Below are 16,719 nucleotides of genomic sequence, written 5' to 3'. Positions count from 1 at the left end.
TCCCTACTCCTAGACATTGGGTGCAGGATGATCTCTGGGGCTTGCAAGCCTCCTTGGGGCGCTGGGGTGTGTATGCTGGTGTATTTACTGGTGTGGGTGTCGCACTGGGTGCTTGCCCATCCGCTGCTGCTCAGTCTGTGCTGTGGCACTAGGCCAGGAGAGATCTCAGCGCTGGCGTAACCTTTGCAGCCTGCAGGAAAGGTGACTTCCATTTAGTTCTAAATTATGACATTATTTTATTAGATCTTTAAACTTTATTTAAATTCTTTATTTAAAAAGGGTGAGGAAGGTATCATATTTTAATTAGTAGCGGTGTCAAAGGAGACCTAGATTAATTATTTGAAATCACTCCATCCAGATGGTTTTAATTTTCACAGCAGGGAACCGGCATCTTTTTAAGGTGATATTTTTCAAATTAAAATCAGCTTGGATATTACTCATACTGGCTGCAGAGCGAGGCGGGGGGGAACGCAAGCCGGTGTGCCCTGTGTTTGTCCATCTGAGCGCGGGCAGCCAGGGGCGACCTGCCTCGGAGAGGTGCGGGCTGCTGACTGTCCGGCGGGACCACGGATTGAGGCTCTTGTGTTGGAGTGCTTTATCAATGTTAGCTCCTACTTTGGCTGGCCAAAACCCCTATCTGATATTCGGCGTTATTCTTAGCAGCTTCAGTTGCAGTGCTGAGACTGGAACGGATGGGGAATGCCCTGCAGCTTAGATGGGAACTTGCCGTGTCCTGTTCTTGCCTGTGTGCAAGCTGTGGAGCCCTTGCTTGACCCCTTCGGTGGGTGGCCCCGGTCTGTTTGCGTGCCTGGGTGGGTTCAACACTGTAGACCTCTGGGCGACTCCTTGGCGCTCTGAGTGTTGGCCGTGGTCCTTGGGACAATCTTTGGGACCTCTTGTGCTGGCTTCATAACCTTCCCTCGTGTGCAGGCTGCTGCTCTCCCCGTCTGAGTTGACCGTTAGTCCTCTCTAATGGTCTTGCTCATTTGAGGGGAAGACCTTTCACAGTCACCTCTTTAAAGATAGTCATACCTTTGGCTATCCCCTTGTCTATTAACGCTACTTTGCATCTGAGCAGCCTCCCTGAACTTCTTGAAGCAGTGGGCATTCACCAAGTTATATACCATGTTGCTCATCTTCCCCTCAAAGACCTACCTTTGACCCTGTGCCGTCCTCCCCCATCCTGGCTTTGCTCCTCTTTATATCCTTACTACGACGGGATATTTCTGGTTCATGTGGCCCTTCCTCACTTAAGTGGTCACTGGTTCAATACCACCTTGGCAGGTGTGGAGAGAAAGCCTGCAGCACCCGGCTGTCGCTGACAAGCTGCTCTCCATCACAGATAGCCAAAACCATGGTGCATTTCTGAAAGACTTAGATAAATATCCGTATTTATGCATGATTGCAGGTAATATTCTGCTATAAGACAGGCATTATCTCACTTGCTGTCAGAAAGAAGTTATTCTTCAAATATCCCCTGTGATAAAGGTTTAACAAATATATCTAAATGAATGTAAGCAGCTAGTAACTGGAAAACCCTGAACTTGCATATGTGACTGAGCTGCAAAGGGAAAACTCCATTTAGGGCCCTTGTGAGTTAAAGGTTTGTGATATTTGCACTGCTGCAGAAGCCAAAAGCTGACTTTACAAGTGGGAAAAGTATTAATGTGTTTAAATGAAACAAACTCCTATTTCTATCCCCATGGTAAATCCTTACAGTGAACATATTTGCTCTTAGAGGGTTTTAAAGTTTGAAATATGAATGCCAAAAAGAATGTGACTTTTTGCAGCACAGATCAAACATTCTCCAGAGTTTGGCAAAAGCCGTGTTTCTACGGTAAGGCTCGGGTCTTACAAGCTTGAGTATTTCCAGAGCAGGACCGTGGATTTGCACTTGCTGACACTTACACATTCTTGCATTGTGTTTCGACCATGTCTCCTTTCTTCCCCTGCATATCGGAGATGGATCTGAACCAAAATGTCCAGTCTGTGTGTTCCTGCCTCTCCAGGGAAATTCCTGGAATCCAAACCTTGAGCATGACTGGAATTCGTGTTCAGATCAGAGACGGAATAAAACGCTGAATTTGGACGTGTCTAGGTTTTTGAGATGCTGATGGCATGCTACACGTCTGGGTGGCAGCTCGGCCACTTCTGCAAATACGGTTGTGTCGGGGCAGGTGGTTTATGAAGATGCAGCAGAAATCTGTCCTCTACCGTGGCTCCTGGCAATGCTGCAAACCTGCTCTGGCCTCAATAAACATGCGGGGCGCTATGCGATTGCCCATATTTCTCCCAGCTAGAGCAGGAGTCACGGACCTGGACTGCCAGAAAGCAATTAGTGACCTCCTGGGAACATAGCTAGACACACAGAGGACATCTGCAGGGTGGGTGTTCAGCAGACAGAACAAGCAGTGCCGAATTTCTGCCCTGCTAGCTGTTGCGGTGATCTTCAGGAGATCACTGCGATGTTTTGCACCACGAGCGTGTGGCTGGACCACTTCTGTGAAGTGTTTGAGGGCTGCTGGCTGTGGGGAAAGGATTTTCATTCTTGTCATGCTAATCTTTTATCTTCCTGAGAATAAAATCCACGTTCTTACACTCCAAGAACCCTCCTGCAGCGTGAAGGAGAGCATTAGCATGGCGCTTTGTACTGCTGATGGGGTGGTGGGGTTGGTGTGGACTGATGGAGCACACACGTGTATATGCATGTTCTGTGCTAATCTGGCATTAAATCTGGAGCATCCGCACAGGATTCAGTGGAGACGTGTCAGACCTGTACCTGTGACCAAGCCTGGAGCTCAGCCCCTGGGTGGTTCCTCGGGTTGTTCCCTTGCAGAGCATCCCAGTGTGGTGTGGTTCAGGCAGAGGTAACGGGACAACGCGCTGATGAGCTTTGCATGCTCTGACTTAATGGGACCACAATTAGTAAATGCTTTTTTTTCTTCTTCCTTTACAAGCCCAGCTTCTAGTGGAAACAGACACTTTTGGCAGTCAAGTCCGGATCAAAGGGAAGGAGACAGACTTCTACCTTTGCATGAACAGGAAAGGCAAGCTAGTGGGGAAGGTAAGTGTTTCCTATTAATTCATTTGTAACATGAGTGTTACCTTTAGCAGCCTCCTCAGGGCTGTAATGATGTGTTCGAGCTTCGCCTGTCAGCCTCAAATGAAAAGCAGGACAGAGGGGATGTGGGGTCTGCAAGGCAGCCTGCGCCCTTCCGAGCCCTCCCCCGCGTCCATAAAACCAAGCTCTGCAGCCAGCCCCGGGGTTTTCGGATGATGCTTCGGATGCGGATGGCTTTGCGCTTTACAGCGGCGTTATACTGACGTGAGATGTCATCTCGGCATCCCAGTGTCGCGGCCGCCTCCGCAATAACTACGTTACTTGATCTTTCTTTGGAGTGAAATTCAAAATAAAAGGGCAAGCGGAGCACCGCGCGGGGAGGTTAGCGCTGGGGAGGTAGGCAACATAAGGCTCCTCTCAGTGGCGAGCCAGGGGATGGTGTGGCAGAGCTAATACTGGAATCCGAACATCGTACTGGGGCTGGGCCTCACGATTCTAGCGTTACAGGAATATTTTATTACTTTGGATCCCCGCACAATGGAAGCATGTAACAAATTACAGCGTGTTCACCCATCTAGCTTAACTTCTTTGCTGAAGTCAAATTTTTTGTGTATTAACTTGTTTTTGTAACTTAGGCAGTTCTTCTGTATTGCTGGCGAATCTAGAAGCTTGCTAACCAGGCAGGAGCTTGCTCAAAGCTGAAATATCACCAAAAAATAAATATAAAATAAAATATCTCAACCCTCAAAGGCCCCCTCCTCCACTGCCCGCACTTTGCTCCACCAGGAATTAAAATCTGGCATCCTCGTGGCTGTGAAAAAGGGAAGCTGAGTTTTGTTTTGAGTCAACACAGCAAAAGCCACGCTCCCAAACAGAAACCAGAAACCAAATTGCTCTGATGAAATATTATTTACTTTTGTCGTCCCGAGAGTGACACTTGTGGGACAAGTGCCTTCCCCGGAGGATCCCTCCTGCCACTTTTGTTTTCCTCGTGAGCAGTGCAGATGCTTCTGTCGAGACTAAGCCCAGATCTTTTTGGAGGCAGCCGCTAGCCGTGGCAGCCTGCCTGACCCACTGCGTTGGCGAAGCAGGCAGCATCCCGGACGCTGCTCGAAGTCGGTGGGGACTTGGAAATCGGTGCTCCGGGAGGATCGGACCAAAGCAGCTGGTTCTCTCTGCTGCCTGCACTTCTGCGGTGCAGTTACTGCTCTGAATGAGACACCGTTGTTTGATCCTGGACAAGGACATTCGTTTTTTAACTGGGCTTAGACCTCTCAGGATACACATGGATGCTTTTGAATATTGCAGTGAACACAAACCTGGCCTTTGATTTTTTTTTTTTTTGTGCCTTAATTTTCCATCCTTTAAATGTGATAATAGCGTTTTTCCCTGAAATGTTATAAGGATAATTTTGTTAATGTTTATGAGGTGCTGATACCACAGTAATGGAGACCTTAGAAGCATCCAAATTAGATGGGGGAAAATGAGCATGAAATCTTACCTTTTTCTTTAACGGACCTTACCGCAGGGTGGATCAGCAGTGGCACACGGTGCAACCCACACCCCTTCCTGGTCTGCGCTGGGTGTCCAGGAGCGTCCTGGCAAAGTCAGAGGCTGTTTTTCAAAACGCGTAGTGTATTTTGGCGAGGTTCATCCCTTGATTTGGCCCACTGGGCACCAAGGCAGGACAGTTCTTTAGCTCGTCACCTTTCATGCAGCGTAATGCTTTTGGTTTTTTTCTTGATGTCCTTTTCCTAACGTTAAGATGGCAAATGGTTTGTTATAAAAAAACCAACAAATCTGTTCCTGTAAATATGAGCCTTCCCACCCCAGACTGCTGACAAGTTCATAAAGTAGCCGACCTGAGCAGGAGGGGGTACGGAGCATGGCGTTTGGAAGGAAAATGTTCCAGACGCATTGCCCGTATTAACAGCTTCTCATGAGCAAAAAAAAGAAAATAATAGCGTGTCTTCTTGATACCAAAGAGTGTGGTTTTAATTAGTATCATAGTTTCAGCTCTTTTTGTGGCAAGAGTTTGAGGGAATGCTTTTTAGCTTGAATGCTCTAAACAGCTAGTAAACCCCAAGGAAAACTTTAGATAAAAGTTACGCCTAGGCTTATACAAATATTTAAGTTCAGTCTGGGGGTGTAGGGGAATGAAACCCATAAACTGATTGTTTCACAGTCACCCCGGTATGTTCCTTTGGCAAAAGAGGAGCCATGGGACCAAACTGGGTCTTTTTCTCTGCTCATTTCCTATTGCCTTACACTGCATAATCCCTAACAATACCAGCATATGCCATCTGGCTTTGTTCTCCTCCTCAGTCAGCAGTTTTGGATCCCCCCCCGAGTTGAAGACCTGCTTTGAATTTAGTCCTTTTTGTTTCCCATAATCATCTACAAAGGGTATTACAGACTGGAGCAGGTTGCTGTTGTTCTCAGCTGGAACTGGTGACGAATGCGAGAGCTCCAGAGCTGGGGCTTGCTCCCCACCTCGCAGCCGGTTGTGTTGCAGGCCAACAACTAACCCACAAGGCTGAGAAGAGCAACCTTTGCGTCTTTTTATTTATTTATCAGAAATTGCACCTACGCCAGCTTTTCTGAGCGGAGGCCATCTGATGGAGCTTTCTCAGGAGCCCCAAACCTTGTTTTCCTCCTCGCTTGGTCATTACCCCATGTGTGTTCACGGCCAACGTTGGCCAAAGGGCTCGGAGGTGTTTTGGGCAGGCTTCTAACTTTATTTATGTCACAGCATGCAACTGCTGAGGTCACTGACGCTCTACGTGCTGCTTATGAAAACTGGTGACAGGGCAGGTGTTGTACAGGGAGTGACTTTTCTGTTAAAGGTCCGGCACCGGGGGAAAACAAACTGGATCGTGTTTCATCGTTGATTCTTGGTGTTATGTTGAAGAAGGCCCAAGAAATATTTAATTTTATTTTTTTCCTTCTGACCATATTTTTTTTGCCTGTGGGTTTTTGGTGCCTCTGTGTATACACATGTAGAAGTTGTAGGTCCTGAGTTCTCTGATTTTGCTGAAGTTTTCTATGGACCACTGAGGTTTATGGTTGAGTTATATTACAAGGAGAGAGATTGAAATATGAAAACTCAGAACAGGAATACTAGGTGCTTTTCTTAAAAACTTTTTTGTCTTTTTTTATTATTACTGTTTATTTATCTCAGGCTTCTTACAAACACGGGGGAGAAGGGGACTCTGAAAGGTTCGGCTCTCCTTCCAAGGAGAGGCGCAATGTGACTTCTCCACTTGTGACAAGGCACAACATGACTGGTCACCTCGAACTCAAGAACTCTGAATATTTGCAATAATTCAGTGTTAGGGGCGAAGAGGAGCTAATGGTCTCTTTGGAGGAGCTTTGAGTTTGTAAATGTGGTTCTGCTGGGGAGTCCTTCTGTGGTTTTTCTCTCTGCTCCGGTTTCTCTTATCTCGTGCATCGAGATAAGGACGTCAGTAAAGTGGGGACTTCGTGTTTGTAAAAGGCTGTCAAAGATAAGTCTTTTAAGTCTCCGGAGCAAGGAATAGCAGCCTGGGGTGTGAGCAGGTGGCTGTTAATTAGCTTGGCCACCTCTAACTGTTCTGGCAGCGCCTGTCCCTACAGCAAATTTGTGCTATCTAGAATTGCAGGACACTGCGGAGATTTCCTTTCCCTGCCCCGCCCCAGTCCCCTCATCAGGAGAGCATTTGCCAGGAGGTCAGCGATCTCTGTGAAGCTTAAACTGGATCTGTCGGCACCGTTACAAGATGACCAAAGCCTTGCCCCTTCCTTTAGGCACTGCTAAGGCTAGTGGCTGGTACGTGGTGATCAGAGCATCTCCTAATCCCCAGGCGCTGTTGCCAGGGAATTTCCCATGGTTCTCCAGCAGCCACCCATGGGACCACGCAGTCTGGTCGGCACTAGTTATAGCAGGTTATAGCTCAGGTTATAGCAGGTATCCATAACGGGAGTGTTTTGCACTCCCAACTATAAAGGGAGAGGAGAGAATAGGCCTGTTTTTCTGAACTGACCAAGGGCAGAGGAGAATGGACCTTGGCTTCCTGCAAAGCTGCCGAGTGGGAGGAGATGCTGCTTATTGCAGACCGTGGCAAGGGAGACATCAGTTTTTAGAGCAAGATATAGATGCAGGGAAGGTAACTAATGACTGGAAGGAATCCAGAAGATTTTAGAAGAATGGGCAAAGAGCTAAGCACATCTTCGATTTGCTCCAGAAATTCCTTCAGAAGATGCTGCAAGCAATCCCACTGATGTTCTTCCATGGCATTAGGTGGATTATGTCTTTTCCAGCTCCAGCAGCAATATTGTCCCCTGTTGGTTCTCTCTATTGTTCTCTGTTGGTTTCATTTTGAGAACAGCTCCATCTCTCAGTGCGTTAAGTCACTCCTTGAGCTCTTCCAGGAAGGAGAAGCAGGTGGTGGGTGCTGGAGCCATCTCCTCAGGGTGGGATAGGACTCAGAGTGCAGGTGGAGTCGGGACAGCGTGGCGACTGTCAGTTGTGTGCTGTGCTCCCGTGTGATGCTGCTCCGCATAATGTGGCTGTAATCTTGACACTGCGAGTCTGCAGGAAACTCCTGCACCACTGTAAATGGGGGCGAGTCCTTCTTCTGAGATAGGATGTGGATACGGAGAAAACTCCAGAAATAGGGGCAGGGTTAGAAAAGCGATAGTCAGAATGGGGTCTATCACAGGTATCATCCCTGCCAGCTCTACAGAAAGTGAGAACAGTAAAGTTGTACCCCAAGAAGTCCCTGCTCATTACATCAGTTCAGCTCCTTCTAAGAATTCAAGCCTGAGAGCGTGTGATACTATGAAATAGGTGTTTTCCCACCAAATCCACGTGCTGACTTGCACCATCTCTCCTTGGGTTTTCTTTCAAAAACCCTCAGTGACCTGGTATACACACACTCTCAGAAAATCATTATGGTATATATGCATTATTTTTGAAAAAGCATTTAAATGAGTTTAGTTTTATTTCTCCTTTCTCTATGCTTAATGTGAACAGTGGGAAAAAGCTGTCGATTGAAAGGTAGGACCCCCCTGGCTGGTCAGGATGGCTGAAGCATTGCTTCAGCTCGATGACAGGTAACTCGGGTGCTTTCTGGGGACAGCTTTGCTGACGCCGTGTCTGTAGCGCTGAAGCCCTCCCGGCGCTCACAAAGCACAGACGAGCAGTGCTGAGCTTGTGCCCTTGAGTATGGTCCAGCTCCCGAAGAAAAGCTCTGCCAGCCAAAGCGCGTCTGTGCCAGGAGCACATCATCTGCGCCAGGGGCTGGAGGTGGCACGGCTCTGCTGGCCACCATCACCTCTCCCCCACCCCTGACCATCACCGCTGTGCTGATACCACTCACAGCATAGACCTACCTCTGAGACGTAAGATTTTTTTCTGGTGTGATAACTGCTTTCCAAGCCAATATATTTCTTAATGTTACCAGAAAGTTGCTAATACCATATGGCAAGGCTCTCTGTATTTTTGCAGGACAACAAACAAATTGTTGCTGGATGCCAGACTGCTCTGGCAGAGCTTTATCACTGATGCCTGCCAGCAGTAGCCTTTAGGGGATAGTAATAATTTGGGGTTGTTTACATTACAGCTTTAAAATAGGGGTTTTCTTGAAGCATGTGTGTGTTTAGTCAGGAAAGTTGGCTAAAAAAACTCTTGAGAGCATCAAAGAGTGAAGGCGCTCGCTACGGCCCATGCATGCGGTCTTGGCCCTTTATAATACCTCTGGCCGTACAGGAGAAGGAGCATGTTGTGTTACAGGAGCTCCAGGTGGTTCAGTGGGAGCCACCCTTTGTAGGACAAGGGGACTTACCTGGGTAGGAGACACCAGGTGGGTTCTCCAAAGCCTTATCAGTGTATCTGGACCAGCTTTGTCGTCAGCTGACTTTGGTCAAGGCTGAGGTTGAGCTTTCCGGAAAAGCTACCCACCCGTGAAACACCGATGGTGGGAAATCAGTGCCTTGCTGTAAAGCCAGGGGTCTGTGTTAGCCTGAGACAAGGAGAGTCAGGGGTGAGCTCCGAGCCTGGTGCCCTTCGCGTGCCCAAATCCTGCATGGCATTTGGCCGTGAGTATTCCCCGGTGCCTGCCTGCGCCAGGGTCTGTCCCAACAGCCAAATGTGCTGCAAAGATGTCAGGAGGTGGCAAGGGCAGAGGGGCACTTAGGGGTTTGCAGTTTGAAACTTGGATGCAGTAGATGAGGTGCTTGCACTCCTCAGCTTGTATATTTAAAACCACGCCTAACTACATGTTGGATTTGGGGCAGAACTCTGAGTTTCACAAGGTTTTGATGTATATCCAGAATTTTTCCCGGAGTTGCACAGTATTCAGGTTGCTTGAAAGGGGCTTGTAAAACCTAACAATTTCTGGGGCTGAATGCTGAATTCGCAACAAAAACACGATCAGAACTAGTGGGGTGTCGGGTTTAATAGCGTGCGTTTTGCAGATCTCTCTGTGACATGTTCAGCCATAAACTATTCTGACTTGGCATCTCATGTGAAAGCAAACCTTGACATGGCTTTTGCTGGATCTCACTCAGATCTCATTTTGAACTGCAGTCTGGTTCTTCGTATAGGGTGGGATTGGTCCTTTTTAAAGTGAACTGTTCCCAAGCTTTCGCTCCCCTGTGAGTTTGTTTTAGTTTAAGTCATCTAAATAAACGCCTTCAATGGACCCTGGAGCCGAGCAACCTTGGACCCTGTCATACTTCGAACATGGACCTGATCCGAAACCAGCCTCAAGTGTCCGAAAATCTTGAATCAGGGCCTGCAGGATTGCAAAGGTCTGAAAAGCAATGAGATGACAAAACCAGTTTTCTTTTGGTTGAGCCATTAGAATCTTCTGCATTCACCTAATCAGGCTTTTTCCTGCAACCAGTGGAAAAAAATTTGAATTATTGTTCTGAAAACTTAGAAGCTGAGATTCTCATGAAATTAAAAGCAGAAGTGGAAGCTAAAATCAGCAATCACCCTCCTTCATTCTCAGCCCCCAAATACCATGAGGTTTTTGGTAACACTGCAACCTTTCACAGCTGCTCCTTTCCCATTGCTGGGCGACCTGAAGCACCGCATTTAAACTTTTGTGGAAGCTGGTGGAATTTGTATCATCTGGTTCATTTGTTGCAGTTTCAAATCTTCACAGTGCTGGAAATGTGCCAGAAGAATTCCCCAAGGAGGGATTGCTAGATAATACAGTAGGGATGTTGTTATCACGCAGTCTCAGGGTATGCGGACACAATAATTTGTCATGTTACTTCTCGATAGGTGTGATGTGCTAAGAGCTGGCCAGACCCCATCGTGCACCTTCCCCGGGGGCTGCGATGGCTCTGCCCTGCGTTGTGAAGCTGTAGGCGGCACAGGGATGAGATGTCGCAGCCTGAGGTGGGTATGGTTGTGCTGGGTTTGCACACCCAGCGAGCAGGAGCCCTGCTGGAACAGCTCCTGTCCTTGAGCAGAGGCAGCCGTCAGATGCCGAGTGTTAGCCGGCTTTTCCAGGAATCCTCGCTCTGGATGGCCACAACCGTGTAATGATTCCCAAGAAGCCATTTATGGTTGAGCCCAGTGAAACTACTTTCCAGTGTTTATTGCACTGAGGCTGCCTTGGCACAAAAATGGATAGGCTCCGATGCTGCAGTGGTTCCTTCAAAGTGACAGGAGTCTGTGCGAGCTCACTGGACCTTTGCAGCGTTAATATTTGCTGTGAGCAATGGGCCTTGTCCTGGTTCTGTATTTGTGACGATTTGTTTACAGCGGTGTTTTGCACAGAGGTTTCTCTGGAGGTGGGAAGGAGAGGGGAAAATGACGTGAATGCAGGTAATGAATTTTGTGGAAGAAGTTTAGAAGTTTTGTGGTGGAGTGGGATAGCAGGCAGCTGATCTTGGTGTCGCAGGGAGAGTAGAGGTCATTTTGAAGCTCTGTGTGCTCAGAAGAGGGAGAGCAGTTTGGTGGCCACTGATAAACACTGAACGACTGCAAGGCTTGGGAAGGAGAGACGGGAGAGTTTGCAGAGAGAATGGGAAATGTTGGGGAACGCTGGCAGTGCTTGAGCTCACGCATTGCACGAGAGGTTGAGGAGATGGAAGAAACATGTTTACATGGAGAAAATCCCTTTATTTTACAAATGGTTAAAGACTGCATCAATTCTTAACAGAGTCTGTGTGTGCACGTAAGCTTGGATGCCAAAGCCCTGAAGGCTATCTGAACCAGAAGACTGTGGTATTCATGGCACTGAATGGAGGGAGAGGCTTATGCCACCATGTAGGCATTTACCGATGTCTTCCCTTTGCCGATCAGTTGTTAGTGCTGTGTGTACATCTTACCTGCATGGTCTGATGGATTTCGGTCACGGGTTTCACCAGTCGAGCACATTACTAAGCACATTTAAGCCCACACAGTGCTGCTGGGGTTGGATTTGTATGTAGCTGCTTTGCCAGGCAGAACATTCACAGTGTTGGTTGGATGTCACCTAACATCTTGTAAGAATAATGTGAATATTTAAGGTCTATGCTAAGTCCTTCTGTGCTACCTTCAGTTCTTGCAATCTTCTAAGCACCCTGGATGGATGCTGACCCTCTCAGGCTGAGCAAGGACAGGAGGTTTTGCTTTAAGCAAACTGTGGGTAGAGGAGCTATGTGTGACATGAGCTGTGAATCCGGCAAGCAGGGCTTCCCTCGAGCGGGAGCATCTGAGATGGGACTGGTGCTTAATGCATCATTTCACAGGCCAGGCCAGGTGGTCAAGAGGTCCTTGTAGTCACGTTTTAGCCGTATATGAATACCTCCAGTTACCTTAAGCTTCTCAGCACAGCCACAATGCTTTAAGTGTTTGTTCTAAAATAAAGCGAAAGGTCCCTTATCCTTTTATTTTAAAAAATAAATTTCTCCATGATACTGGTTTTATGCTAGGGAGTTGCAGTTGCTCAGCTGCGGACGTGAGCGTTGGCCTTTATCTCCAGGCTGTGTCTGGTCACCAGAGAGCTGTGTAACAGGTTTACAGATTTCTTGCGATTCCTCTTTAGCAAACTTCATATTTTCCTTTGGATATTCCTAAGAAGCACCAATTCTCTCTCAAATTGGAGTTTTGCAAAGTCAAGGTTCACATTGCAGACCAAGCTTGTAAGCTTGACCTCTAAATCTTTTTCTTATCCCATGGCTGGAAGCTGTATATCCCCTGCCAGGGAAACACACCACCTTCTTGAAAGCTACATGATAATTTAGTTTAATTCTTTCTGTGTTCAAGGAGCAAGTGTCACCATAAAGCTGCTAACATCCTGTCCCCTATGTTTCTTGGTGGCTGCAGCTGTGTGTCATGTTGGAATATTTCAGTTCCCTAAGGTTAAATGTTAATTAAAATTATTGAGAGGGGATCCCTGAGCCCTGGTCATGCCTCACCCTGGTTGGGTGGAGAGGGTGTGCTGTATGCGTCTTGTGCTGACGCTTGTATCAGGTTGAATTTAACTGCTTTCCTCAGAGCATCTTATCTCCCAAGTGCAATTTTTGTTGGTCTTGAGCGTCGGTAAGATGAGGGTGATGTTTCTTCTAAATTTTACTTTGCAAATACACTGGTGTATTTAACTTGCAGCAAGCAACAAAGCAATGCAGCCTTGTCTTCCTCGACTGGATGCAGTTGAGATGCACATTCAGGTGGATCCTGCTCTTCAAGGACTGTTTCTACTTGCCTCTCAAATGGTTTTTGGAGAACAAGTGAGAACGGAGGCTAATTTTGAAGTGGAGAATAAAACCTATGCTCCAACAGCAGCAAAAGAGCCATTTGATATGGCCATTACAATACATTTAAGGTCAAAGAAAAGTAGATCTTGCTTAAATATATTTTCGTTCTTGACATTTTCTTACATTGTCTTTTGGGTACTTAAAGATACTAGGTTTTCCTAAAGGAGGACAAGTCTCAAAAGCCTTGCATTTGTTGTATAAAGATGGAAGTTTGTCATTCACAGGCTGGAACAATTCTTGATGATCATTTTTATGGATGGCGCTTGATTTGATCATGGATTTCTCTTTTTTTCTTGGTAATATAATTTGACATGAAGAGAACTAATGCCATCTTGCAGACAGTCAATGACCTTTCTTGGTCCTAAGTTCCACTGATTTAAACTTGCCCCAGGGAAACTGGTGTCACTACCAGGATGTCAGCTGAATGAGATTGCACTCATTTGAAACGATAACTTAAAAAGTCAGTGCGTATGTTTGTTTAATGTGTATAAACCCGGGCTTTCCAGACCTGTTATGGGGTCAGCAACTGTTATAGTCCCGTGTTCTTGCTTCACTCATTGTCTAGACCTGATGTTTTAAACATTTTTTTTTTTTTTAATTTTCCTATCGTGGCTAAGTCCCTATATAATGAATTTAAGCCTACACGAAATATGCTGCTGCTCCTAGTTGGCTTTGATAGACAGTTCAGGACTAGCCTGTGAGTCTTGGTGGAGCCTGAAAACGACTGCTCTAAAGGGAACCCCGGCAGTGCATTTAACCAATCAGGTTGTGCTTTGTACAACTGGGTAAAAATGCCTTCACAGCTCTTACCATAGTTATCACGCAGAAGCGTACATGCAACTTGATCAGGTAGGTGCGGGTAATGGTAGATGTCATAGATCTGCTCAGATGTCACGTCTGACACCTGCCTGTGGTTTCAGATCTCCTGAAGCAGTAGCTTCCTATTGCAGGAAACCTTCAGTTTTGACTTAAATTAAATTTTCCTAAATTTTCTACTGGTTTCATAAATTTCATTTAAAAAATGATTGACGTTTCTCATCATTAATAGTAAGTACACATAGTTCTCTGCGATGCAGTTAGGAATTTCTACTAACCAAATGGACATCTTTCCAGATGAAGCCAACCTAGTTTGCTCTAATTACGGATATGTGCCGTCCTGCCGTACTGTTGGCAATAAATGTGCCTGTGACAGAAGGAGCAGGTTAGGAGGCATGTCCTGGAGTAGCCACAGCCTTGCTGGGTTCATCCCTACAAACGCTCCTTTCATCTCTGTATCCTCCGGCTCATCCTGTGACAAAATGCTCTTCCAGGGCAGCGTGAGGGTTACTGAACAGATATTAGTTAGAAAAATGGAATTTTTGAATGAAAGGTTAGAAGGAAAGAAAAATTTCCGACCCTACTCTTCCCTTCTTGGTTCTTGCAGCTTGTGCTGTGACCAGCACAAACAGGGACAGGGCTCTGCGAAGCCTGTAGGTTCCATCCCACGCATGCAAGACCGTGCCCGTTTTTGGGTGCTCTCAGGAGAGACGGGATGTGCCCCCAGTGCACGTGGGCAGGTGGGTGCAAAAACGGGCAACGCTGCTTTGAAACCGGGCCTCTGAATGGAGGTGCACCCTCTCTTCGGAGAATCTCCTCTGCGTGGGTTTTGTATTACTTCCCCTGCTTCATGAATGCACTTAGATGTCCTGTATACATAATTAACCTCTCCGCTGCGCTGGCAGACACTTTTATTGAACTGCCCATCATGACTCCTAAGTATTTTCCTCGGAGGATTGTGCAGGTTCAGAGGCCAGAGAGCTGGAGGAAACGCACACGAAGCTGAGTAACTCTTGGCAGTTATAGATGCAGCTTCCCTGATTTACAGCCCGGTCTAGGAGCAAGAATGTGCATTTGGGTCAAGAGGTGTCTCTGTGGTGAGGATGCCTTGCCATAAATCCGGGATGCTGAACATCAGGATGCTTATGATGGATCTGTCCTGATAACGCCTATAAAGTGCACGAGGATGGCTGGGCCCGGCTTACCAGCAGCCAGAGCACTCAGATTTGCCATGCTGTGAGGGGGTAATACTTCCCACAGCATTGCTGGATCTAGCAGCTGCCATACCCACCTCCTTGTCACACTTTCTGGCCTAGCTTTAAAAGGCGTATGTGTGAAGGGGGAGAGGTGGCGGTGCTAAAAGCTGTGTCATTAACACAGCTCCTGCCTTACCTTCTTCCACTCGGGATTTTCCAAGCCACGCGGAGTGAGTCTGAGCTCTGACTTTGAGCTGAGCTTGTGCAAAACCACAGAGAAGTAATATGCTTCCTGAAAATCATATGTCAGTAGGTACATGCTGTGTAAACAGCTCTGGGGCTTTGTAGGGGGTATCAGTGGTGTTGGGTGCACCAGCCCTTGGACCTCAGCTGGGGATGCTTCAGGAGTGGCTTACTGGGACTGCTGAGCCACACATCTACCGAAACCCCAAGCCTTCCCCGCTGTCACCGCTCCAAAATTTAGGAAATACAGGGCAGGATTTCTTCCGTAGAATGCAGTGTGTGAATCTAGCGTTCGAGGGAAATTTTCAGCAAGCCTTTGAAATAATTGCTGAGCTCAGTGGGCGTGCCTCGCAGCTGGGGGTGGCGTGAGATCCAGCTCGGTGGGGGTACCACTGCTCGGGAACCCCCTCTGTCTGTCTGTCTGCGGAGCCAGGGGTGGGGATGCAGAAAGGGTCCATTTCAGAGTTTTTCTTTGCAAAAAAACCTAGGTGTGTACACCTCTTGGAAACCTTTTGCTTGAGCGGTAGCTTTCCCTGCTCCAGGATTTTTGGGATGAAGGGGCTTGCGCAGAGGGAAGCGATCCTGCTTGCATGGAGGGCTTGTAGCTTCACAATTTGACTTTGAGCCTGGGGGGCTGAACTTGCAGAGAGGTGATAATTAGACAGGAGAGTCAACCCCGTCTCACTTGAAAGGTTGAATCTTGCTGCACCCTGTGCCAATCGTCACAGACGTGTTTCCTATGGTTTGGTGTTTGTTATTATTTGCAGCACATCACCAGCGCATTCAGTCGCCTTACCCAGAGAGCTTCTAATTGCAGCGGCGTTTGAGGCGGGGGGAAGTGTTTTAACATAAGCTTAGCTAACAACAGCTTAACACAGCATCACTCGTAGGGCTTAATTTGTGCCCTGATCTTTGCAAACAGAGAAACCTTTCAGTTTGGAGGCATCTCTCCCTGCACCGTGGTGTTACCCGAGCCGTTTGCACGAGCTTATTGTTGCTGTAAAAACTGAGTGAAGTTTGGATTTGCCGGTGCCCACTGAGCCAGATTTGTGAAGCATAAATGAGAAAACCTGCCCTGGCCTCCCTTTCCCATAAAAAGCTGCTCAGGTGGCTTAGTGTGGCAGGCTAATAGGGAGAAGGCGGAGGCGGCTGCTGCACCTGCTAATGCTTTGGCTCAGGCTGGTGGCACAGAGGCTGCCGCGAATTCCCCCTGAGCAGCAAGCTGTTAGTGGCAGTAATGCCTCGCTCGGAGGAGCGCTCCTGCTACGACAACAAAGAGCCCTTTGATCCTTTCCATTTGGAGAACTTAAAACGAGAAAGCCAAACTACAATAAGACCAAGTTGGGTCATAAAAAGGAGAGCAGGAGCACCAAAGCGCTCCGGAGTGTAATTGTAGAAGCAGCAAATGCTTTGGCACTTAATTCTGCTTTAGTGTCAGTTCAACATGTTTCACGTTTAATACCGGAGAGCCCATCGCCAAATGCTCTGCGCAAACATTCCGGTGCTGCTCTTTGGTAAACTCAGGGTTCTCAGAGAGCCCCTGGCTCCAGCGCAGGTCCTTCAGCTCCGCTGCCTTCAGCTGCACACCGGGTGGAATTGGCCGGCGGTGTATGAACAGTCCCGCGCTCGAGATATCCCTTTCCGGAGCGGGAGCCTTGAGCGGCT

General features: G+C 47.5%; 1 protein-coding gene across 1 annotated transcript in view; it reads left to right on the top strand.

Annotated features, from left to right (window-relative positions):
* Positions 1 to 16,719, top strand: part of FGF18 (fibroblast growth factor 18) — a 76,348-nt gene that overhangs the window by 53,189 nt on the left and 6,440 nt on the right. The window contains exon 4 of the mRNA XM_009330017.1: positions 2,958 to 3,064. Coding sequence (XP_009328292.1) covers positions 2,958 to 3,064 — 107 coding nt within the window. The remainder of the gene's footprint in view (positions 1 to 2,957; positions 3,065 to 16,719) is intronic.

The sequence above is a fragment of the Pygoscelis adeliae genome, unplaced genomic scaffold (assembly GCF_000699105.1).
Source record: "Pygoscelis adeliae isolate BGI_AS28 unplaced genomic scaffold, ASM69910v1 Scaffold248, whole genome shotgun sequence".
NCBI lineage: Eukaryota > Metazoa > Chordata > Aves > Sphenisciformes > Spheniscidae > Pygoscelis > Pygoscelis adeliae.
The sequence above is the reverse complement of the archived record's forward strand: the minus strand, read 5'-3'. Positions and strand labels throughout refer to the sequence as shown.